The sequence below is a fragment of the Phoca vitulina genome, unplaced genomic scaffold (genome assembly GCF_004348235.1).
Source record: "Phoca vitulina isolate PV1807 unplaced genomic scaffold, GSC_HSeal_1.0 scaffold1, whole genome shotgun sequence".
In the NCBI taxonomy this organism is placed as follows: Eukaryota; Metazoa; Chordata; class Mammalia; order Carnivora; family Phocidae; genus Phoca; species Phoca vitulina.
In genome coordinates, this window is record NW_022589704.1 from 65,295,233 (window position 1) to 65,322,230 (window position 26,998).

A 26,998-nucleotide genomic window follows, 5' to 3' on the forward strand; every position below is an offset into this window, starting at 1 on the left:
ATCTCCCATCAGCTCTACCTTTAAGATTTATTGTAAATCTGAGCACTTCTCCCCAAGTCCCACATCTCTCACTTCTATCACTCGACAATAGCCTCCCACCTGGTCTATGCCTTCTCCATTGATTCCCCATTGCCCATCCACAGAAGTATCAAGCTCTTTGCTGACGTCTTGCATTTGTTCTTTATTCCCTCTAGAAGTCTCCTGCTACTCCAGATATTACATGGCCCACTCCCTCACTCCATTAAACCTCTATCAAAATAGCAACTCCTTGCAGAAGCTTTTTATGACCAACTTATTTAAAATAGCCATCCCTATTTCTATACGCCAAACTTGGCTTTATTTTTCTTCACAGTATATTTGTGTCATCATCATATTATTCACTTACTCGTTTTCTTGACTACTAATGTAAATAAACATCATGAGATGAAGGACTTCATCTTTTTGAATAAATAAATAAACACTTTCTGCTTGGGACTTATGGAGAAAAGTATAATCATATGCAAAGTTGGTAGAAGTATGTGTTTTGCTGTCTTTTGAAAAAGCAACATGCCAATATCTATTAAGTCAGTGCTCGTACTATTAAGAATCTAGCCTCAAAAAAGTAAAGCAATGGGGGCACCTGGGTAGTGCAGTTGGTTGGGGCTCTGACTCTTGGTTTCAGCTCAGGTCATGATCTCGGGGTGGTATGATTGAGCCCCGCCTCAGGCTCCATGCATAGCAGAGTCTGCTTGGGACTCTCTCCTTCTCCCTCTCTCTCTCAAATAAATAAATAAATAAATATTTTTTTTAAAAAAAGCAAAGCATTGGGGCACCTGGGTGACTCAGTCAGTTAAGCATCCAACTCCTGACTTCAGCTCAGGTCATGATTTCAGGGTTGTGAGATAGAGCCCTGTGATGGCTTCACACTGGGTATGGAGCCTGCTTGGGATTCTCTCTCCCACCCCTCCCTCTCTTTCCCTCCTCTAAAAAAAGAGGGAAAAAAATCAAGCACCAGTTATAAAGACTTTTTCAAAAAAACATGCATTACAGCCTTGCTCATAGTAGCATAAAAACTAAGCTGAAACAAATGAACACTCATAGGGGAAAGATTGATAAAAACAGGATATACCCAATATTTTGCAATCATCAAAAAGAATAAAATAGAGGTATGAAAAATACATTGGGGAATTTTCATAAGGTATTGTTCAATGAAAAAATCAAGATGAAGAAAAATGTATATACGATGATCCACTTTTGACAAAAAAATTTTTTGTGACAGTAAGTTTATTTATAATTATTTGATATTGAAAAAAAATGAAAGGATATAAACTAGGACAATAAGAGTTACCTATAGGAGCAAGAGATGTAGATGATGAACGCAGGGGAAGAAAAGGGAAAAACCAAGCAAAATAAAAAGAAAGGAAAAAAAAGAGGGAGGGAGGGAAGGAAGTAGGGATAAGAAAAAGAAAAAGAGAGAGAGGGAGGGAGCTCAAAATAAGATTATATTTTAATTAAATTATGTGTGGATTATCTTGAAACCAGGAAATACCATCAAAATAATTTAACAGTAATTGATAGAACAATGTATAAAATTGAACATACACTATGTACATGAATATTTAGAGCAGCATAGGTTTTAATATCAAGAAAGTGAGAACAACTTAAAAAACAACTGGCAGGAGAATGGATGACTATATAGGGGTAAACTTGTGCTGTGGAATACTATGAAGAAAGAAAGAGAAAGAGAGGAAGAAGGAAGGAAGGAAAGAAGGAAGGGAGGGAGAAAAGAACTTAAATAGATTTTGTGAAACAATATTTATGATTTCACATAAAAATGCATGTGTGTCTGCATGAAAGAATTATTCAGGAAATCAATTTTGAAGCACAGAATGGTTTCTGGACATTGGGCCCCCAATTTTTTCAAGCAGAAATCAACTTTTAAATATAAAATTGATTGCAGGCTCCTTAATCTCAGAGAGAAAATAGAGGATTACTGTTAGAATTGATCAGATTCCCAGGAAATGCATAAATTCTTACAGATGGTCCTAGGAACACAGCTAAATTGCAGCCTATGTTAGTCGGTGTACTTTTAGTGTACTGCAGAAAATAGAAATCAAACCTAAAAAAAGAAAAAGCAATATCCACGGACAGGAATAAAAGAGGAAGAACTTTCAGAATTTGTTCACTCAACTTTTAGTTGTCGAAGCAGCCTGTGGTATCTACCTTAATTGTTATGGTGGGCATTTCCTCCCATGGAAACCATACTGTTACTGTCCCACAGGGTAGGGACACCCAGATAAAGTCTTGAATGGTTGCTGGGGCTGCCCTGACAACTTGCATTCCCTTAAAGAATAATGAGGAACAAATCAGAGACATCGTGTTATAGAATATGTTCTTATCTTCTCTGCCACAATAAGATGTAAGGAGCCTCACAGATATGCTCCTGTAGGAAGTGCCCAGCACCTACTATTTCATAAATGTTTATGTACTTTCTTCATATTTCAGAAACATTGCATGTTGTGGCAGGCAGAAGTGGGGTGTATACAATCATGTAATTAACTTGGTCACAAATTGGTCTGCTTGTAACACCATATTGTTACACATTGTGCCAATGCTGAGTATGAAGTGTGAATAAAGGAAAGAGGGATTCATTCTGGATATTATATGAGGGAATTTTGTTACAGAAGTCTGTTAATAGACTTCATGATAGATGACTCTATAATAAAGTGATTTTACCAGAAGGTGAATATGAATGAACCCTGAGTGAAGATTTTTTTTTTTTTTAAATACAAGCAGGGAAATGTTGATTCAGTACAGTTCAAGGGAGAAATATTAGTGGCATAATAACATAATATAAAGGGCTAAGTGTCTGGTGTATCAAAAACACAGACGTTAACATCTTACTGATGGTTTCATCTTACCTTGTGATTTTGGGCAATTAACATCAGGTTAAGAAACACCGTTTCTTCATCTGTTAAATGGCATATAAACTCTTATTTTTGTATTTTTCAGGAAAGATAAATAAGGCACTTAAAACAACATGTGACTCATAGCAGATCTTTAACATATTAGTTCTCTTTCTTAATCAGAAGAAGGGTAACCTAACGTCACTCCTGACTTAATCTTGTTTTTACCTTGCTTTCCTTTCCCCTAATTTTCTCATTTATTTTATACTTATTATTTTATAAGCAAAAAGGCAGAATTTTGATAGAGTATTTACAAATTTAAAAAGCGATTGACATGAGATATTTCCACTATTCATGATTTATTTGTGTAGTGTTATTTTGAAAAATCGATTTAGATTTTCATGTTTATTAACTATGGTATCAAAATGAATTACTAGTATGATAGCCATTATTATTGGTGGCCCAACATATTTTTCTTTCTCCTATTTTTTTTTTTCTGGTAACATACTCCACATCTCCTTTTTTATTACCACAAGAGTGGGTAAATGACCATGATCTAGTCAATCAAAGAACCTCATTCCTTGGCCACAGTGATTGGTTCAGTGAAGGGCAGGTGACCCAGGCTAGAGTTATGAGGCAGGGTCCAATTCAGAGAACAGAGGCAATGCTAGATGGTCCAAATGGAAGGAATTTCTTTTTTTTTTTTTTTTAATTTATTTATTTGACAGAGAGATAGCACAAGTAGGCAGAGCAGCAGGCAGAGGGAAAGGGAGAAGCAGGCTCTCTGCTGAGCAGGGAGCCCAATGCGGGGCTCGATCCCAGGACCCTGGGATCATGACCTGAGCCGAAGGCAGTCGCTTAACCGACTGAGCCACCCAGGCGCCCCCAAATGGAAGGAATTTCATATGGTGAACTGGTTGTAACAATTTTCTAAGAGCTGAGATGCCAAACAAAACAGAAAACAAAGGAACTCAGAGAACAGTAATAGTAAGAAGAAGCTAACACTCCTACAGCTGGAGGCAAAACGGAAGGATGGACGTCACCAGAACTCAAAACCTGGTGCTACCTCATGGGAGCTAGATATGGGGAAAGGCTGCTCCATGGAGTCTGTGACCACAAAAGTAGGGTCATGACAGCAAAGGCTTAACTATGGTGGAGATGCAGTGGCCACTGGAAGTATCAGCAGAAGCATGGATGAGTGGGTGGGAATACTCTGGTTTATCCCTTCATCCTGCCCTATATTGTCCCACCAGTGCCTCTCATTTGTTGAATCCACCTGGAAACCAGTGGGCAAGGTACAATTTTCAGAGGAAGGGCAGACTAGATCTGAACACAAATGGGCACACAGTTGACACACTAAGATAATTCTCACAAAGACGAGATATTTCATCATCTAAGTTGCTGGAGCCAGGATTAGAAGAGATTGTTCCTTGCCTTCAAGAACATAGTACTAGGAAGACATCTGTGTCTACGTGCAGGCAGATATCCTGTGCAGATTAGGGAAACCCATAATCCCATATGCAGTCAGAGAAAATGAGGCCTTCTCATAATGAGAAGAGAAGCAAGTCAGAGGGGGCGGGGAGAGCGCTGAGGTTGCCACTTGAGCCCCACAACCATTTTGCCGATATGACCTCACCCCTGTCTTTCTTGATTACATGAACTAAGAGGTCTCTTTTTAGTTTAAACTAGATTATTTAGGGCTTTTTCCCCTTGCAATAAAAAGTCTTGACTAACACAACTATGACCATTAACTGAATATTTTAAAGAGGATGAGGACAAATGTCGAATATCACCAGTAAAAAAAAAAAAAAAAAAAAAGCAATTAAAGAATGGATATAGTTATGTGTTACCAGTAAAAGAAATTAAATGAACGTGGTTATGCTGACAGGTCTTGGTTGACATAATATTGAATGAATTCTCTTTCTCTTTTATCTTAAATAAGGAATTTAAATACAAAAAAAAAAAAAAAAGAAAGGAATCTAAGAAGGTAATTTCCCCCAGCCTCTTAAGACAGAGGAGTGGGTTGATTTCTTTGATTCATGCCTGGTAATCAGACTACAAAAGGAATGTAGATCAATGCCAGATGGAGGCTATCAAAACAAAAATTGGCCACAAAGAAACAAAAATGTATTTAAAGTTAATCTGCAGCTATAATATGTGGGATGCTAAACAGAGCAGTTTCATCCTCTTTTATCCTACTTCAACAATTCAAAAGAGAATTCTTTTAATAATGTAAGTGAATGATTTATCCTTAACCCATTTGCAGAAAAGGTAAAGGAGGCCCAGTCAACTACCGTATCTGTTTACTTGTGCTGAACACTATTGTTTCTAGCTTTTCCATCTTGCATATCAATCAATATCTGTACTTTATCTTTTTACTACTCCTCAATTAAGTGGAAAATAGAAATTAATAGGTTTTGCTTTATAGAACAGAAATCCTTGGAATCCTAAAGGTGGTTAGCAGTTTGTTTGCTTTGACTATGTAGAACTAAGAGTAAGATCTCACTTGCCAATAAGGATTTTTGTTTGAAAAATGAATTTACAAACCTCCCCCCACCCACCAAGGCTGTTCCTATTCAATGATGCACCTTCTTCTAGGTCAAAGTTTCCTTTGGAGATCAGAGATGATTTTTCTCCATTCTACATAATTTGCCAGATAAAAATGATATTTCTCAGTATGGTTTCATGTCTATTAGTCTGGACTACTCGTCTAGTGAGAATATTCCCTGGGACAGGAGCCTGCTTTTACTCTGCCGGTACTCTGTAATACATCGCCATAGTCTTCTACACACAGTGTTCTCCATTAATTCTCTTAGGGATACAATCTTAATAGACTCTTGATATATGGGAAGAACTTATACCCATTCAGTCATGGAGGTACTAGGGGCAAGAACACCGGAGGTACGGCACTTAACGAAACTAATTTTAGTGGCAATCAGCATAGATGGGTTAAACTTGACCAGAATCTCAATCTCTATCATTTCCAGTGGCATTTCATTTTATTCTCACTAGTATTCATGTAAAGGAGGACTGAAGAACCACTTGTCTTTAATGTAGCAAGTTCTTCAAAAATTAAGGATTTTGAGGGGAGGAGCAAGATGGCAGAGGAGTAGGAGACCTAAATTTAGTCTGGTCCCAGGAATTCAGCTAGATAGGGATCAAACCATTCTGAACACCTATGATCTCAACAGGAGATTGAAGAAAAGAATAGCAGCAACTCTTTGAACAGAAAAGCAACCACTTTCTGGAAGGTAGGATGTGCGGAGAAGTGAATCCGAGGCAATATTCGGGAGGATAGACGGTGGGGGAGGGGGTCTCCGTTGGCTGCTACTGGCAAGTGATAGAGCCGCGGAGCACAAAATCGGAACTTTTAGAAGTCTGCTCCACTGAGGGACATTGCTCCAGTGGCTAAGCAGGGGTTGGAACCCTCATTGGGACAGTGTGGTCTCAGGACCCTCGGGGTGACAGAAACAGTGGGGGTGCCTGAGTGTGCCAGAGCTCCCAGGTATCAGAGCAGGGAAGCCGGCTGCAGAGATGGAGCCGAGGAGTGGGCTCTCAGCTCGGGGTTGCCATAAACCGTGATCAGCAGCACAGTTGGGCCACTGCTCCTCCAGCAGGGACCCAACAAGCAGCAGATCCGGGGAGACTCCCCTTCCTCCCCTGGGAGGAGCGGCACGAGAGTGCACCGCAGGGATCTGCTGGGTTTGGAGACTCCACACAGTTGGATGCCAGAGACAGAAACGCTTGGTCACAGGCCAGTTGAGCACGGAGAGTGGCTGGGGACCAGGAAGCCAGGAGTGACTGACTGCTTTTCTCTGGGGGCGCACCGAGGAGCGGGGCCCCGAGTTCTCGGCTCCTCCAGGGCAGAGATTGGGAGGCCGCCATTTTCACTCTCGTCCTCCAAAGCTGTATGGAAATCTTGCAGGGAACAAAAGCTCCCGAGCAAACCTGAGCAGATTACTTAGCCCAGACCCGGCAAGGGCAGGGCAATTCCGCCTCCGGCAAAGACATTTGGGAACCACGGCAACAGGCCCCTCCCCCAGAAGATCAGCAAGAACAGCCAGCCAAGACCAAGTTTACCCATCAATGAGAATAGCAGAACTCCAGTGCTACGAGAATACAGCACATAGAATTCATGGCTTTTTTCCCCCTGATTCTTTAGTCTTTCAAAGTTAATTTTTTTAATTTTCTTTTTTTTTCTATTTTTTTTGAATTTTCCTTTTTCCCTTTTTCAACCAACATCTTATCAATCCCTTTTTTAAAAATCTTTTTTATTTTTCATTTTTAGAGTCATATTCTATCCCTTCATTGTAGTTAACCTTATTTTTGGTATATATATAAGTTGTTCTCTCTTTAAAATTTTGGGATACAGTTTCTTCAAACAGACCAAAATACACCCTGAATCTCTAGTGTATGGCTTTGTTCTAGTCTCCTGCCTGAACACATTCTCTCCCTTTTTTCTTTAATTTCTCTTCTTTCTTTTTTCAACTAACTTCTTATCTTATTAATTCCTTTTATAAAATCTTTTATAATTTTCATCTTTACAGTCATAGTCTATCCCTTCATCATATTTACCCTTAGTTTTGTACATATATAAGTTCTTCTTTCTTTAAAATTTTGGGAGGCAGTTTCTTCTAACAGACCAAAATACACCCAAAATCTAGTGTGTGGCACTGATCTATTCACCAGCCTGATCATATTTGATCATATTCTTTTTTTCTTTTTTCTTTCTTTCCCTTTCTTTTCCCCTGGTTTCAGATCTCTTCTGATTTGTTTAATGTATATTTTTCTGGGGTCGTTGTTACCCTGTTAACATTTTGTTCTCTCATTCATCTGTTCTCCTCTGGACAAAATGACAAGACAGAAAAACTCACCTCAAAAAAAGGAACAAGAGGCAGTACCAACTGCCAGGGACCTAATCAATATGGACATTAGTAAGATGTCGGAACTAGAGTTCAGAATGACAATTTTAAAGATACTCGCTGGGCTTGAGAAAAGCATGGAAGATACTAGAGAAGCCTTTTCTGGAGAAATAAAAGAACTAAAATCTAACCAAGTCGAAATCAAAAAGGCTATTAATGAGGTGCAATCAAAAATGGAGGCTCTAACTGCTAGGATAAATGAGGCAGAAGAAAGAATTAGTGATATAGAAGACCAAATGATGGAGAATAAAGAAGCTGAGAAAAAGAGACATAAACAACTACTGGATCACAAGGACAGAATTCGAGAAATAAGTGATACCATAAGATGAAGCAATATTAGAATAATTGGGATCCCAGAAGAGGAAGAAAGAGAGACAGGGGCTGAAGGTATATTGGAGCAAATTATAGCAGAGAACTTCCCTAATTTGGGGAAGGAAACAGGCATCAAAATCCAGCAGGCCAGAGAACCCCCCTCAAAATCAATAAAAATAGGTCAACACCCCGACATCAAATAGCAAAACTTACAAGTCTCAGAGACAAATAGAAAATCCTGAAAGCAGCTTGGGACAAGAGGTCTGTAACCTACAATGGCAGAAATATTAGATTGACAACAGACCTATCCACAGAGACCTGGCAGGCCAGAAAGGACTGGCATGATATATTTAGAGCACTAAATGAGAAAAATATGCAGCCAAGAATGAAACAAACTGAGGGTTCTAGAGGGGAGGGGGGTGGGGGGATGGGTTAGGCTGGTGATGGGTATTAAAGAGGGCACGTACTGCATGGAGCACTGGGTGTTATACGCAAACAATGAATCATGGAACACTACATCAAAAACTAATGATGTAATGTATGGTGATTAACATAACATAATAATAATAAAAAAATACTATATCCAGCTAGACTGTCATTGAAAATAGAAGGAGAGATAAAAAGCTTCCAGGACAAACAAAAACTAAAGGAATTTGCAAACACGAAACCAGCCCTATAAGAAATATCCAAAGGGGTCCTCTAAGCAAAGAGAGAGCCTAAAAGTAACACAGACCAGAAAGGAACACAGACAATATACAGTAACAGTCACCTTGCAGGGAATACAATGGCACTAAATTAATATCTTTCAATAGTTACCCTGAATGTAAATGGGCTAAATGCCCCAATCAAAAGACACAGGCTATCAGACTGGATAAAAAAACAAGACCCATCGATATGCTGTCTGCAAGAGACTCATTTTAGACCCAAAGACACTTCCAGATTGAAAGTGAGGGGGTGGAAAGCCATTTACCATGCTAATGGACACCGAAAGAAAGCTGGGGTGGCAATCCTTATATCAGACAAATTAGATTTTAAACCAAAGACTATAATAACAGATGAGGAAGGACACTATATATGCTTAAAGGGTCTATCCAACAAGAAGATCTAACAATTGTAAATATCTATGCCCCTAACATGGGAGCAGCCAGTTATATAAGCCAATTAATAACAAAATCAAAGAAACACATCGACAACAATACAATAATAGTGGGGGACTTTAACACCCCCCCTCACTGAAATGGACAGATCATCTAAGCAAAAGATCAACAAGGAAATAAAGACTTTAAGTGACACACTGGACCAAACGGACTTCACAGATATATTCAGAACATTCCATCCTGAAGCAACAGAATACACATTCTTCTCTAGTGCCCATGGAACATTCTCCAGAATAGATCACATCCTAGGTCACAAATCAGGTCTCAACTGGTACCAAAAGATTGGGATCATTCCCTGCATATTTTCAGACCACAATGCCTTGAAACTAGAACTCAATCACAAGAGGAAAGTCAGAAAGAACTCAAATACATGGAGGCTAAAGAGCATCCTACTAAAGACTGAATGGGTCAACCAGGAAATTAAAGAAGAATTTAAAAAATTCATGGAAACAAATGAAAATGAAAACACAACTGTTCAAAATCTTTGGGATGCAGCAAAGGCAGTCCTAAGAGGAAAGTATATAGCAATACAAGCCTTTCTCAAGAAACAAGAAAGGTCTCAAATACACAACCTAACCCTACACCTAAAGGAGCTGGAGAAAGAACAGCAAATAAAGCCTAAACCCAGCAGGAGAAGAGAAATCATAAAGATCAGAGCAGAAATCAATGAAATAGAAACCGAAAGAACAGTAGAACAGATCAACAAAACTAGGAACTGGTTCTTTGAAAGATTTAACAAGATTGATAAACCCCTGGCCAGACTTATCAAAAAGAAAAGAGAAATGACCCAAATAAATAAAATCATGAATGAAAGAGGAGAGATCACAACCAACACCAAAGAAATACAAACAGTTATAAGAACATATTATGAGCAACTATATGCCAGCAAATTAGATAATCTGGAAGAAATGGATATATTCCTAGAGATGTATCAACTCCCAAAACTGAACCAGGAAGAAATAGAAAACCTGAACAGACCTATAACCACTAAGGAAATTGAAGCAGTAATCAAAAATCTCCCAACGAACAAGAGCCCAGAGCCAGATGGCTTCCCAGGGGAATTCTTCCAAACATTTAAAGAAGAATTAATACCTATTCCAAAAACTGTTCCAAAAAATAGAAATGGAAACTGTTCCAAAAAATAGAAATGGAAGGAAAACTTCCAAACTCATTTCATGAGGCCGGCATTACCTTGATCCCAAAATCAGACAAAGACCCCATCAAAAAGGAGAATTACAGACCAATATCCCTGATGAACATGGATGCAAAAACTCTCACCAAAATACTAGCCAACAGGATCCAACAGTACATTAAAAGGATTATTCACCACGACCAAGTGGGATTTATTCCTGGGCTGCAAGTTTGGTTCAACATCCACAAATCAATCAATGTGATACAATACATTAATAAAAGAAAGAACAAGAACCATATGATCCTCTCAATAGATGCAGAAAAAGCATTTGACAAAGTACAGCATCCTTTCTTGATTAAAACTCTTCAGAGTGTAGGGATAGAGGGTACATACCTCAATATCATAAAAGCCATCTATGAAAAACCCACAGCGAATATCATTCTCAATGGGGAAAAACTGAGAGCTTTCCTCCTAAGGTCAGGAACACGGCAGGGATGTCCACTGTCACCACTGCTATTCAACATAGTACTAAAAGTCCTAGCCACAGCAATCAGACAACAAAAAGAAATAAAAGGCATCCAAATCAGCAAAGAAGAAGTCAAATTCTCACTCTTTGCAGATGATATGATACTTTATGTGGAAACCCCAAAGACTCCACCCCAAAACTGCTAGAACTCATACAGGAATTCAGTAAAGTGGCAGGATATAAAATTAATGCACAGAAATCAGTTGCATTTCTATACACCACCAACAAGACAGAAGAAAGAGAAATTAAGGAGTCGATCCCATTTACAATTGCACCCAAAACCATAAGATACCTAGGAATAAATCTAACCGAAGAGGCAAAGGATCTGTACTCAGAAAACTATAAAATACTCATGAAAGAAATTGAGGAAGACACAAAGAAATGGAAAAACGTTCCATGCTCATGGATTGGAAGAAGAAATATTGTGAAGATGTCAATGCTACCTAGAGCAATCTACACATTTAATGCAATCCCTATCAAAATACCATCCACTTTTTTCAAAGAAATGGAACAAATAATCCTAAAATTGTATGGAACCAGAAAAGACCCCAAATAGCCAGAGGAATGTTGAAAAAGAAAAGCAAAGCTGGCAGCATCACAATTCCGGACTTCAAGCTCTATTACAAAGCTGTCATCATCAAGACAGTATGGTACTGGCACAAAAACAGACACATAGATCAGTGGAACAGAATAGAGAGCCCAGAAATGGACCCTCAACTCTATGGTCAACTAATCTCCGACAAAGCAGGAAAGAATGTCAGAGTGTAGTGGTTAACAATGCTGGCTCTGGCAAATGAGCTGGTTTTAATTCCAGCACCAGCATGTACAAACTGTGGGAATTTAGGCGTGTTTATGCTATTTTCTTCTCAGTTTCCTCATCTGTAACATGGGAATAATCCCACCAAGATCACCACCTTCACTCATCTCATAGGTTGTCTTGTGAGGATTAAATGAGATAATGATTCAAAGGCATTCAAAATTAAAATGAAATTTTTGTGAATGGTGTATGATAGGAATCCAGTTTTGTTCTTTTGTATGTGACTATCCAGTTTTTAAAACACCATTTACTGAAGAGACTAACCTTTCTCCAATGCATACTTTGGCTCCCTTGTGAATCACTAGTTGGCCATATATGCATGAGTTTATTTTGGGGATCTCTATTCTGTTTCATTGATCCATGTATCTGTTTTTATGTCAGTACCATATTGCTTTAATTACTATAGTTTTATAATATAGTTTGAAATCAGGAAGAGTGTTGCCTTCAGCTTTGTTCTTTCTTAATGAAACACATTTTAAAATGGATTTTAAATTAACCTTGAACATTTCTAAGGGCCCTTTAATGCACACACATTGCCAGACTAAATTTGATCCTCATGTGAGATTAAAGATTTTATTTATTTTTATTTTTGCGAGAGAGAGAGTGCACACGAGCGGGGGAGAGGGCCAGAGGGAGAAGCAGACTCCCCACTGAGGGGGAGCCCGATGCAGGACTGGATCCCAGAACCCTGGGATCATGACCTGAGCCGAAGACAGACACTTAACTGACTGAGCCACCCAGGTGCCCTTCCTCATGTGAGATTAAATTACTTTATGATGTAATAGACTCTAGGCAATAATAGTTTTATATTTGGAAAAATATTTTTCAGTTCATAATATTAACAGGTCATAAAAAATGGGATTGTTTTGATATGTACTAATGAGGATTTTGATGTAACTTTATAGTGATTATTAATTAAAAACTCTTAATGGAAAGATACCTCCTTCATGTAGGGTAAAGAATATCCTATGGCCAAATAAAGATGCAACCCTAGGAAGATTTCCATTAAAAAAAGAAAAACAATGTCTCTTTAGTACCAAAAATAATCTGTTACAACATGTATAAAAAAGTCTCATTCATAATAGGGACAAAAATATTTTAAAAACTTAGGGACTCAGCAAGGAAAATGCATGGCAAGAAGAAAAGCACAAAACTCTACTGTGGGCAAAATAACAGTTAAAGATGAAAGGATATCTGGCATTCTTAAAATGCAAAAGCAATATAGCAAAGATGTTAACCTTCCTTGTGAACCAAATTAACCTACAAATTTAATGTAATTCCAATGTCATAGCAATGGTTTGTTTGGTAACTTGATAGTATTCTTTTAAAATTCAAATAATGATCATGTGAAATAGCTTATAGAGCCTTTAAAGAGTACGGTAGTGTGTGGTGTTTCTGTTCTGGTTAAGGAAAATTGGGAACTCTTATGTGAGATAGTAAAACTTACTATAGAGTCATAACATAACACTATTGTTGGTTTTGGAATGACCACCCAGATCATGAAACAGAAAGGAGACCACAGACACTGGCCCTATTGTATGTAAGAATTTGGTTCAAGAAAAGAATACAATTTCATATTAATAGAAAATATATTATTCAGTATATGATTTTTGGAAAACTGGAAAATTATCTTTCGATTTCACACAATATGCCAACATAATTTTCAACTGGTCTAAAGATATAAATATATAACAGGAAGTTATGAAAGTTCTAGAAGAAATTATTTTTGCACAATTAATCTTGGGAGCAGAGAAGTTCTGCCTAAGCATTTCCTAAAAGCCAAATCCATGATATATTTGACCACATAAACATATTTCTATGGCAAACATAAACAGAGTTAAAAGACAAATGGCAAAATAGGAAAGACATTATTGCATATGTGTTAATCAAATAATCCTTAATATTATAAAGCAATGAAAGAGAAATCATCATCATAATAAGAAAAGAACCAAAATAGACCATTTATATACACAGGAAAAAAAGCAGATAGATAAACATATAAGTAGTTGGCTTCGTAGTATTCTGAGACATTCAAGTTAAAACACCAGTGGAATCAGTTTTTACCAACCAAATTGGCCAAAGGGTGTATACGGGCAAAATGTGGGGCAATAGGCACTCAATTACTTAAAGTAGGCATATAATTGGTAAAGCTTTCTGGAGGACAATTAAAATGATACCCTTTTAACTATGATTTCCATTTTTAAGGATTTATTCTAAGATTTATCTATGAGCATGTCATAACAGCAGTAATTATATTAGTGAAAAATCTAGAAAGCTATTATAATTAATGAACACAAGTCTTATTAGGTGAAAAATATAAGAAAATAATTTGAGAAAATATATAGATATTGTGAAAATTGAGAAATATATAAATAACAAAACTTATTATCCATAATTTTATTACCCAGAGAAAATGTCTCTTAAGGTTTTCTATATTTCTACAGAAAATATGTTTCTCTTTTTACCTCTAGATCTTATTTTATACCTACCTCATACATATATGATTTTACAAATGGGATGAAAATGTAATATAATTTTGCAAACTTCTTTATTAATGTGAATATATTTTTATGTCAATAGATACATTTGTTCAACTGTTTTTATTGACCACATAGTAATTGACAGTATGGGTTTTCCATAGATTATTTAACTAATTGTGTGGTATATAGGTTCTATACTATTTTTCACCATAAGAAAAAATATTGCAAAAATCATCCTTAAAGCTAAAATTTTTATACATTCAGCTTTTAAAAGTAGTAAGTAAATGTTAAACATATTGATTCAAAATACTTCAATGTTCTAATCTTAGAATATTCTGACTTAATGAATAAACTTAAAGGTTGGTAAAGCTATGTAGAGGGGTTGGAGAGGGATTTCACTTATACTGGCAATATTGTGTGCATAAATTGGAAATTTCATGAAAATTTGATATAAAAACATTTTTCCTGAGTCTACACCTGTTGAAGGTCACCCCAATTGTATCCAAAAATCTTAATTTCTCTACAATTAGCCTATTTCAGTTAACTCATGTCATGTTTAAAACAATAAATCATTTACTCAATTAAACATTTCCTTTTTCAAAAACGACATGAACATGGCAATCAGAAATAAATTTATTTAAGACCTAACATCAGAATGAAATGAAATAATTTGTTTAAAGCATCTAGCACAATGCCTGGCAAATTATAAATGTTCAATAAAGCTTGTTGTGATTATTACCATTAAGCAATGTGGGGCGAGTATAGGTTACAGCTCTTACTATCAAGGAGCTTAAAATAATTATAATGATAAATTTCAACCATTTTCCATATTCTGGCTACGAAGCTAATGTATGCTTAAAAAAAGTTATTTGAAATATAACAATATTTATTTAGGCTGTATTTATCCTTTTTGGATTCCATTCATTTATAAATTTTTCATCAAAACTTTTATTTACCTCATAATTGAGGGGAATTTCTAACTATGTATGTTTCTTTATTAGTACCCATAAATTACTTAAGTCCAGTTTAATTCTTAGATTTTCTTTAGCAGCCTCTCTAGCTTTATGCATAGTTTTTTAAAAATCTAGGACAAATGTAAGATATATATGTCCTAATGTAGCCATGATCTTAGCATAACATTTAATTTTAGTATTGATTAATGACCATGATAATTGCCAGCCTAATGATCAATTATTTTGGTAAGTAAAATATTCTTAAAATGTGTGTGTGTGTGTGTGTGTGTGTGTGTGTATCTGAAAACGTATATATATTTAAAATAGGTACTACTCTCTCCACGCTAAAATGACGGTTGTCATAGAAATAGCAAACAGCAGAAAGTCAGATCTGACATAACAAGAAAATAGTGAGCAGCATCTTTGAAGAAATTGTGAAATAGGACGGCTATATTAGAAAAAATAACCATGTTTAAAATTAATAGTCATTATTTCTTCCAAACCAAGTTTCTCAGGGATGGAATTAAGTACCACAAACCTGACATTGTTAAGATTTAAAGTATATACATTTTTAAAAAATGTATAAGCTGTAAGCATCAGAGCCATTTTAGGATGAAATATACTAAATATTCTTCAATTGTGAATATTTAAAAGTAATTTTATTAAGATGATTTAATACTAAATGTGTACATTTTACATCTTACAATATATCCATTACCATGATCATCCAATCATGGCATAAAAATATGTAGTTTTACATGCATTTCAGGTCTTTACCATATCACAACTAATGGGACTCACTATTGCATTTCAGCCAGAAATATCTAGTGCTTTTAGCACTCTGTCTAGCAATCTTCCCTAGCTTTCATGTTGCTTTGTAAATTGTTTTAATAGAGTTTGCTTTTTTGGTCATGCTAATTAAGACCACGGCAGCTATCCATTAAGGATCTTAAAGTGATTTAATAGTTCATTATGTAAATCAAGTTTCATAACATTTCATTCGAAGTCCTAGAATTCTAAATTACATAAATCAATCTTTATTACTATTCTATTATTATATTTGTGAGATAAAATAAAACCAAATACAACAAACTGAGCATCCATTTCAATTTTAATTCACTACACTTTCCTACTTGAACATTAAATATCATTTTTAAAAGTGTCTTTCTAATTTTTATGAGCTGACCTTTGATTGAAAATCAAATATTTGTCTTAATTATACTTATTATGATTGTTCATTCTTCATTACATGTGAAAACGATACTTTTAACCTTAATCCCACTGTCAAATGAATTCAGTAAACTTGAGATATTTAACAATTCTAGTTCATGCCAGATCACTGTAGCTGAACATATAAGACATATGCTACAACAATTCTGTGGCCCTAAAACATTCCCAGTTTACTCCCAAATTCCTCAGACAAAAAAAAAAGGAACATTTTCAGAGTACAAACATGTACTCTCCAGAGTGAAATGGTTAAATATCACAGCCAATTCAGAAATAGCACCAACTGGCTCTTTTTTTTTTTTTTTTTAAGCAAGACCAGATTTAATTCTTTTTTGCATTCACATGCACACAAATATACTTCCCTCGAGCTGTCAGAAAGCATCAGAGTGCCTAATCTGCATGATGAATTTTAAAATCTTTTGAGAAACACAAGGACATTTGCTTCAGGCACTATGATTTCATCGTCACCATCATAAACAAGTATAAAGCCAGTCAACCTTTGGTATTCAAACCAAAGCCAAAAGATCATGGGGCTTTGAAAATGGTTAGTAGAATTTTAATCACCTCAATTTCATTTGGATCCATTTTTTAAGTCACCATCTTTTGCAGTTGGGCAATCATCTATTTATTGCCTGTGACTATTCCTAGGTGACCCCAAAATAAGGATGTGATTCTTATCAAGAGGTTTATAAAACATGCAAATACTCTATGAAATATGTGTAAAGAAATTACATTGTCAGATGAAAATATTCTGATCACTAATGTGAAGATGGTGTCTTTAATATTTAATAGCAACTCTAATTCTTGTGCTCTTATGAAATACAGCTACCCGGAGTGCCTGGGTGGCTCAGTCGGTTAAGCGGCCGCCTTCGGCTCAGGTCATGATCCCGGAGTCCTGGGATCGAGCCCCGCATCAGGCTCCCTGCTCAGCGGGGAGTCTGCTTCTCCCTCTCCCTCTGCCTGCCGCTGCCCCTGCTTGTGCTCTCTCTCTCATTATCTCTGTCTCTGTGTCAAATAAAAATAAATAAAATCTTTAAAAAAAAAAAAAGAAATACAGCTACCCTATCAATTCCATCTATAGACATCCTGAGTAAATAATAGATGTGGGAAATCAGAAGATTTGCTATGATATATTTTGGATCCCATCCTACTAGGGCTTTATCACTGTATACTGTGAGAAATAGTACCATTAACTTCACTTAGGAACACCTTTACATTCAGTTTTTTATGGCTGCTAACTGAGAGTTAAAACCACAAGCAGTAAGTGTTGTTTTTCTAGATTCACTATAACAGTGATATATATAAAAATGTATTTGAAATTCAGACCAATTGTGCTTTTAAGTTTAAAGCCAAATTTAAGTTTTTCAGGGCTTAAAACAAACAAGCAAATATAAAAGCCAATTCTGTACCTAGGCAGTAAAATGGAATATAATTACTGCATTCAGCCAGAAGCTGTGACTAAGTGAGTCTAATCGAAATGCAAGGTAAGTGGGTTTCTGAAGTCTTGAATTATTGAACAAGTAATGTAGGGTCCACCCGTTCAAGGGATGGAAAGATATCATTATCTTTTTTTTTTCCTAGGGAGTCCAGGATGTCCGTTCACCCCTCTGGCAAAAGTGGAATATACAAAGGTTTTACTTTTAAAGTAAATGAAATAACCCCCTATTTGTTAGCTGCTGTTAAAGATGCACACTGCATACTTCATCTCATCTTCTTTTCACTGTAGCATTTTCACATTATCACAAGTAGCATTATGTCACCAAGACAAACCAATTTCCTTCGCGGAAATGTAAAACAACATGTTTGCTGTAAGATATTTCCATCAATGTCAGTGACATACAAGGGAAGTCTCAACAGTCTGCCTTGTCACTTACTTACAGAAAGGGGAAGGGAAAGTGTTCATTCACACTCAAATTGAATTTTCTGTCCACTATTTCTTTAGCTCATTGAATTTATTCATAAACTCATCACCGGCACTATATTACATCCAAGAGATACTAGCACTTTCACTAGAAACCAACTGAAAAAAAAAAAAAAAAAAGACAAGAGATGAAATGCCAATTGCCCTTTCACCAAAAGATAAACTCATCCTATTTCTAAGAGGAGCTGGCACGAAAGATACAGCCAATATCTCTCTCTTGATGATTTGGGTCCTACTTAGTGGTCAGTGATACAACAGCCCCATCAGAGGGCAGCAGTTGCAGTCTAGTAGAAAGGTAGACTCTAAGGATCTACAACAAAGTCCTCTGCCAATAGCTGACATTTGGATTCTTCTCTAGTTACTCTCGCTGGGGCCTCAGTCTCCACATCTGTAAAAATAAGAAACAGTCTAGATGTTCTCAAAGGCCCTACTAGTCCTAACATTCTTTGAATTCAAAATGAGGTTGACTCTTCACCAGTGTTTTCGTCTTATTCTGTTACACAGTGTTGGATTCTCTCAAAAGAAATTAAAATGGGTTTTCTTCTTCCATTTGCCCAACTTTATGAAATAATCAGTAAGGTTTATATTGGTGATTAAGCTAAGAATATCTCACAATAACAGGAAACCATCCATAGGTCACATTTTCCATCCATTCTTTCCTACCCTCCTCCCCACTATTTATCTCAAATCATGGTTTTGATCACACATTCAATCACGAGTTGTTCGATTATGCATACCATTTCCTTACAGAGTCACATCGGTAAACGTTTCCCTCAAAACCCTTGAAAATTCACTAAGTACATTAGCAACAGTGCTGGAAGAGAGCTACTGAAACTTTGAAGCAACTTTCTTTATCAACCTGACTTCTCCCCTCTGCACCCTGGAGCCTTCTCCTCCACAGACTCTCATGATGGGGATGAAACAGAAAACTTGTGAACAGATGTCCAAATAGTTATCAAATAGTTTATTTTATCCAAATAAAACCACTCTCCACTCAAGCTTTTACCTTTCCAGGGCGCTCAGGTGCTCATAACAAGTGCCTGACCTATAATTTTTCAAACTCCTCGAAGCTACCAGAACATCACCTTCATCTGGAAAGCATCTTGAGCCACAATTGTAGGGCCTGATGGTGTTTAAATGAACATTATAGGTACTTTGTGAACTCACAATCTATAGAAATCAATAGATATCTTGCATAGAGAGTCCTACAATTGATTTTTCCAGGAGAGAGTCAACTTGTAACTTTAGGAGAGACATAGACACCAGGGAGGTTGAAAGCATGCTGAAGGTTTAAAAAAAACAACACAGGCATGTGGAAATTGCTGCTCTGGTGAGGTGGTATCTCAAAGAAATAGAGTCTAGATTGATGATGTTTTTCAGGAGTGGCTAAGGGGAAAAAGTCAAAAAATTCTAGGCAGCTCCTGCAGTATTCTAGGGCTTGGTGAAGGAGAACTCTCCAAGGTACACAGGCAAGGTATTCGATAGCATCCTTGAGGGTCTTGTATTTAAATATACACTAAGGATAAAGACAGCCAGTAGATTCATTCTCTCTGGCTTTTAAAAACTGTCTGAAATTATAAAAATAATGTATTGCCTACTTGAAATTTGCTAAGACAGTAGATCTCAAGTGTTCTCACCACCATCAACAATGAAAACTAACTACGTGAGGTGACGGAATATTAATTAGCTTGATTGTGCTGATCATTTCACAATGCATACATGTATCACAACATCATATTGTACATCTTAAATATGTACAATGTTTATTGTCAAAGAAGATAATTATTATAAAAAAGAAGAAAAGAATTATCTAAATTTAATCCAATCACTCAATAAAGAAGTCTAAGCATTATTCATTGCTCAGTATTCTTCAGCACTGCGGGTAAAAGCAAGGTGTGTGCCCTCCACAGGGCGACAGTCGCTTAGAAGAGGTGAAAGGCTACGGATAAATCTTAAACAAACCTACCCCCCAAAACTACTGACTGACAATAACCTTCCTAGGTAACTAGAGAATCCCATTCTCGAAACAGCTGCTGCTTTCTCCCTTCTTGTAAGTTTTCCTTTATCTCCTCCTTACTTTTTATACTTCCCACAAGTTCATAAAAGTAAGTTCAACTTTAGTCAAGAGATAAATGATACAAAGTCTAAACGGTCTTATAAAATTATACCTATTTTTATTCTAAATGCTTCTCACAGAGATGAGGGAGAATTCATGAATATCAAACTTTCAAATTCTTGGGAGTGGAGGAAAGAGTATTAAAAATGGAATTTCAGGGGTTGTAGAGCCACATTGCATGAACATCAGTGTGAATTTGAAAAGGTTGTTTTGGTAAGTTTGGTAAAAATCCCCAAACACAAATGCCTCAGAAAAATAATATAGAAAAAACTATTATGGAAAGAAAAACCCACAAGACCTCTCTTTTGTGTTGGATAATTTATACCTTTACTTCTGGAAAGGAGCTTTAAAAGGAAGTTGATATCCATCATCCTCTGGGACTTTATGTGACCTTGTTTAGTTCTGTTTTGGATGATTAACTTCTAAAGCTATTTTAGGGATCCTTCTTTCCCTAATGACTGGGATTGAATGGACACAGAGATGTTGGAAAAGATTCACCTATTCCAAAATCAGTTACATGTACATCAGTTACAAGGAAGGCAGTTTGGAGCGGCTAGAATTTTAAGTTAGAACATACCACACAAAGGCAAATGATGTTGTTCACATTAACTGCTTAGGAAAGCTATATACGTGCAGAAAGTGGCACTTACTACAGGGCATGAACCTGGCCTCAAGTCTGAGGTTTGCCAGGGTTCAAGCGACAGAAGCTGAGGGCTTTCAAGGCTTTGAGTTCAGAGCAGCAGTCTTCTAAAAACAAACACCATTTTGTCACCTAGGAAATAAATGTGCTGGACCGAGCGCTGCAAATTCCATAGCTCATTGACCAGTATTATTAGAAGTTCAAAAAAGCTCAACTGATCAGATTTCAAAAAGATGGATTTTAGAAGGCTAAAGGCCCAGAGGAAATCCTTTTCAATGGCTTACCTTCAGCTGGACTCATTCCTGCCTCTCAGGCTCACCCCATAGAGATGAACAGAAGAATGCTACTGAGATTTAATGAACCAAAATGATAGCACGTTTTACAAATAAGTCTGATATGATGAAAAACTTGGAGCAGATATAAGACAGTGGATAAAGAGAGAAACTCTGGGAATCGACCATCCAACACAGTTTAGATAGAGTACAGCCTGAAATACAGCTTCAGATACTCACCAGTGAAAGCATTACAAGTGGACGGATTGACACTATCAACACTCTCAGCGCCGTCACAGCTAAAAACTTCATCATCTGATTCCCTCCCGGAGGAGCGGGGTGAGGAGCCGTCAATTTCTTCAAACTTCCCCTTTAAAATTCCACTCATAGCTGCAGCGCGGTGACATGTACCTGTAACAGGACCAGGAACAACAGAGCCCTGAAACGTCTGACCACGGCATAGTCCAAGTCTCCAAATCGTTTTCTGAGGCTGTAATTTTTTGAACTGCATTTACCACGTTATCATCTCTGTGCAGAAATTATTCTCCCCGCAATGTTTGAGAGTGTTGGAAACAATTCTACCCTGATTCATTGTTATTTGCATTCTCATTTCTGACAACGGCATTTTATAAGAAAAAGCCCAAATTAAGAAGGTGGAATCAGAGCACGGCATAAGGAAATACGGTTCACTGTGTTGAAACGTCAAAACAGGAGTCCACCACACTTATTTGATTTGTTCTAGTAAATCGTGTACTGTCATTGACAGAGCTAGAGTTCAGAACAAAACAGATCACTCACTTGCATGCTGTCATACCCAGAGCATACTGATTAAGGCATGTCTGTCTTGCTTGAGATTTCTTTTTTCTCGGGTACAAAGGCATCTACTTTCCCGGGGCTCTTTGTCCGTCAAAAATCAAATTGGTTGCTAGGAATGGCTGGCTATACCTGCAGAATTTAGATGCCTTATCATGTTTCTAGTCAATTCAGCAGAGCTGCAGGGAATACTTGAGTCCTATGCCCAGGAGGTTGGCTGAATAGATTTTATGCAGCGTAAACCACAGTCCCTAAATCTTTTACTGGATAAAATATGAATTTGAGACTCCTCACTCTCTGCATCAACATGGTCAGTGAAAGCCAGTCAGAGGTAGCCTGATGTATTTAAAAAATTTGTTAATGTCAATTTAGGTGAGTCATTAAACCTCTGAGAATAATAATTTCTTCATAGCTACAGAGTAACTGTTAAGATGATCAGCAGTTCCTCCAGTGACAGGTAGCCTCAATGAGTAAAGAGGGTCAGATGTAATAAAATCATGAAGTCATCTCAGTCTTCTTTCTTGTCTACTGTTATTTGTAACAAAGGTATCAGGAAATACTCCTCTACCCTACTGAGACAGGAAAATTAAAGGGAAACCATGAAAAACTGCTTTTTTTTTTTTTTTTTTTTTGCTCCTTTTCCCGCTTCTATTCTTATTAGGACCTACGTCTCCACATTACACATGCCTTATAGAACAGATAATGCACATACTCCTTGTGAAGGTCAGAGTTAATGACTTCTTTGGAGTCTTCCAGCGCAGTAGATAACATCTAAGGAGTGACCGGGCAGGGTTCTCCAAGACCACTGACTCACCAGGACCTCTGCCTCCAGAGCATAAGTGACTCATGGAGGACACCTAAACACTTGTTTTTGTTCCTGGATGCCTGAGAAGACATGTGCACCAGACCACCATCCTCAATAAAAACCCCAGGCCCCAAGCAAAGATGAGACTCACTCTTTTTTCCCTTCCAAGCCTCCCGGAAGCTCTGCCTGTATGTGCACTCTCTCTCTCTGTAAACTCTGCTCTCTCTTCCTCTCTTCTATCCTGTGCAAAGCCAAGGACCCTCTTGGCTGGTCCTGCGGGACCCCTCTGGATCCTCAAACCCTGCCAGCCCACATCACTCTGAGAGCATAAGCACAATAATAAATGTTCTCACAACCAAGGAGATAGCTGGTAGTAAGTAGCATGAACTGTGGTGAAGTAGGGATGCATAGCCAAGCCAAAGGGGGAAGCTGCTACTAAGGTCCAGGTCATTCTAGCCCCATGCTTTCCCCGCTGAAGCTGCTCTAACACTTGGCCGGTGTCCCCTTCACATTCAGAATCAGTCCTTTGCACTGTTACGTTTTACATTCCCCATCCCCTTTTCTCTTATTAATCTTGTTTATAAAATTAGAGGAGCAATTTTTAGATTACATTGTAATTTAAAGCCCAACTTGGACTGGCTCTAGAAGAATGACAAAGAATGGTTCAGATAGGTGACGCAGAAGGGCTCACAGACTAAGAAATCAAAACATTCTCTTCTCCAGTTACTCAGCACAATACCCAAAATGCCTTTGCTAGAAAATATCAGCTGGAGGAACAAACTGGTTTTACAAAAGCCATTGCATGATATATGCTACCAAGGAAAGGTAACATCTGAAGCCATTATATCTCAGCATGGCAGGCCTATCTATGCCTTTTGGTAACACAGAACAAGTCTAACTAGAGTGACTTTCGTGAAAACGTAGCGACCTTGGGACTGTCTACCCTCCTTGGGCCTCTCATTGACCTCACAGTCTCCTGTTGCAGTAGCTACATTTCCTTGGGATATACTTGTTCCAAGTCTTTCTGCTGACTGACTCTCTCTGTTCTTTGTTTTCTGATTCCTTATATCCCCAGTGGGTGCATGGCTTTGGCTTTGGACAGATCTGCCTCTACTTCATTGTATCTCACAAGTTTCAACTCTGAACACTAGTTGACTCATTCTTTCCGTACACCTCAGTTCAAATTATTGAGAAAGTGAATCTGAGGGTCCTCATTTAGTCATTTATGCCATTCTATAGAAATGAGATTTGTTTGTTTTTTGCCCTTTAGAGGTTTAGAGGTTATTTATTATTTATTTAGTAAACATTTCATTTTTTTATTTTTTATAGATTTTTTATTTATTCATTTGAGACACAGAGATACAAAGAGAGAGAGAGAGCATGAGCAGGGGGAGAGCAGAGGGATAAGGAGAAGCAGGCTCCCCACTGAGCCAGGAGCCCAATGTGGGGCTCGATCCCAGGACCCCGGGATCATGACCTGAGCCGAAGGCAGACGCCCAACCACCTGAGCCACCCAGGCGCCCCTAGTAAACATTTCAATAGATGCTTCTATCAGGAACTAGTGACTATCTTATCATTAAATGATAAATTAGAGCACAGGAAAAAAATTCCTTTCTCCAGTGGTGCTTATTTACTAGCTACAGATAAGTCAAATAAGTAAATAATAATAAAAAGTCAAATAGATAAATAATAATAAACAGATAAATTAAATATATAATATGTCATATGGAGATCAGTGTTATGGAGAAAAATAAGCAGTTAAGTGGTATAGTGACTACAAGTTTGGCTGATAGAAAATATTCCATTTTTAATTGATTGGAGAGCTAATGTCACAGCAAGGAAGGATATCATGAAGATATGGAGAAGGTAATGGGGCCAGCAATTTTGATATCTGGGGGAAAAGAATTCCAGGACAAAAAAATGATGTGTGCCAAGGTCTTGGGCTGGGCATAGTGCACAATTAGGGCAGAGGGGAATGGGGGCTAGATTGTGTAGCACCTGGGAGGACTTCGGCCATTACATGAGATGGAAGCCACCACAGGCCTTAAGTAATGGAGTGACAAGATCTGACTTATATTTTTTAAAGGTGTACCCATTAGCCGCTTATTTCACAAGAAAACACAGGGCCGATGGTAAAGGGACGACAGATTTCATGGGGAAAGGGAAAGGTCTGGAATTAAGGAACATACCTAGAGAGGACTTAGTGCCTCAGATGAGCAGTTAGAATCAGAAAACCTGACTAGTCAGAGGACTGGAGAGGTTATAGTTTCTTTTGGGGAGGAAGAATTTAGAAAGAGTTTAGAAGGGGAAGGGAACCAAAGTGCTTCCCAAAGCAATAGGATTACTTAATTTTACCTAGAACCACCTCTGTCTTTAGATTTAACAATTATTTTATGACAGTGAAGGCCATCCTAGCTGCTAGGTTTCAAATAGGACCAATTCAGATACATTGGTACCACTTTATGATGTTGCTTTGGCAAATAAAATTAACAATAAAAAAGTAAGCTTTCCTTTGTCACTCTAAAGGAATATTTCTTTTAGTTTGGCAGAAAAGAGAGAATAAATGGACAATGGCCATTATCCATGGGAAAATAGAGGCAAGGAGTTAATAACTATTTGATTCACCATCCTTTCTAAAGTTACTTATTCAAGATTTTTATTATTTTTATTTTTTTAAAGATTTTATTTATTTATTTCACAGAGAGAGACACAGAGAGAGAAGGAACACAAGCAGGGGGAGTGGGAGAGGGAGAAGCAGGCTTCCCACCAAGCAGGGAGCCCGATGTGGGGCTCGATCCCAAGACCCTGGGACCATGACCTGAGCCGAAGGCAGACGCTTAATGACTAAGCCACCCAGGTGCCCCTATTCTAGATTTTTAAAAAGTCAAATATACAACAATCACCTGCTACTGCAGGGATTATAGGACTCTGGATCTGTTTAAAAGTTAGACAGTCTCCAGCTTAAAAAGTCATGTAGTAACCTAATATAACCGTTCATTATTTGGTTGAAGTGACTTTCCAATCTTCAGGTGACTTACAGAGATTTTAGAAGAATTATAGGAAAGATCCTAAAGACTGAAAACTGTTGATAGATTTTTTAAAATGTTGGTAAAACTTAAGTTTATTAGTTATAGGAAACTATTTGAAAAATTTTCCTTAGGTGATATGAAATCAATATAAATAATTTATGTGGATTTTCTCATATTTATGCTTTTAGGCCGTGGTGGCCCTGAAGAATCTTGGACAAAGTCATTGAAGAGAGATGGGATGTAGACTTCAACACAGAGGAAATACAAAGAAAGGAAAGGTAAGGGGGAAAAAATGTCCCAAAGTATAGCAGACACTTGTTGAAAGAGAGAGAATTCATCCTACAGATTGTGTCTGCCAATCTGATCCCACTGGAGTGTGCTCTGGTTGTAGGACTAAAATTGCAATACTACAATTATTTCCATGGCAACAGACATGAGATCATGCAGGAGAAGCTAAATTGTGAGATTAAGATGCTCCCCCATTCAGATTTCTGCAGTAAGAAGTGGGAAGGAAGACCAAAGAAAAGTTATGAATGTCCTTGGATGAGTTTTCCCCATCCACATAGTCAAGTGGAAACAGTCCTAAACAATATTAAGTCACCCTAGGACACAGAATACTGTTTTGAGAGCATGTGGCTGGAAGAAAATGTTAGCAAACAGGGAAGTACAGATGGCTTAATTTAAATTTGTAAGCATCAAAAAGATTATGCTATTTTTTGTGTATTTGTTAGAAGTCAAAAGTTTTATAATTCTACTTCAGAGTCCCCAAAAAGGTCTCGCATTTCCTAGGTCCAAAAAAGTAAAGTTTTCTTTGGCTTTCTTTTTTTTTCCTTCCTTTCTTTCTTTCTTTCTTTCTTTCTTTCTTTCTTTCTTTCTTTCTTTCTTTCTTTCTTTCCTTTCTTTCTTTCTTTCTTTCTTTCTTTTTCTTTCTTTCTTTCTTTCTTTCTTTCTTTCTTTCTTTCTTTCTTTCTTTTTCTTTCTCTTTCTTTCT

General features: G+C 37.3%; 1 protein-coding gene across 3 annotated transcripts in view; it reads right to left on the minus strand.

Moving 5' to 3' along the window:
• Positions 1–26,998, minus strand: part of CSRNP3 (cysteine and serine rich nuclear protein 3) — a 188,874-nt gene that overhangs the window by 149,369 nt on the left and 12,507 nt on the right. For 2 of the 3 annotated variants that reach the window (XM_032409111.1, XM_032409100.1), the window contains one exon: positions 21,601–21,771. In XM_032409111.1, the coding sequence (XP_032265002.1) occupies positions 21,601–21,748 (148 nt within the window). In that variant the 5' untranslated portion in view covers positions 21,749–21,771. Of the gene's footprint in view, positions 1–21,600; positions 21,772–26,998 lie in introns of those variants that run through there. The other variant, XM_032409120.1, reaches the window with a different exon arrangement.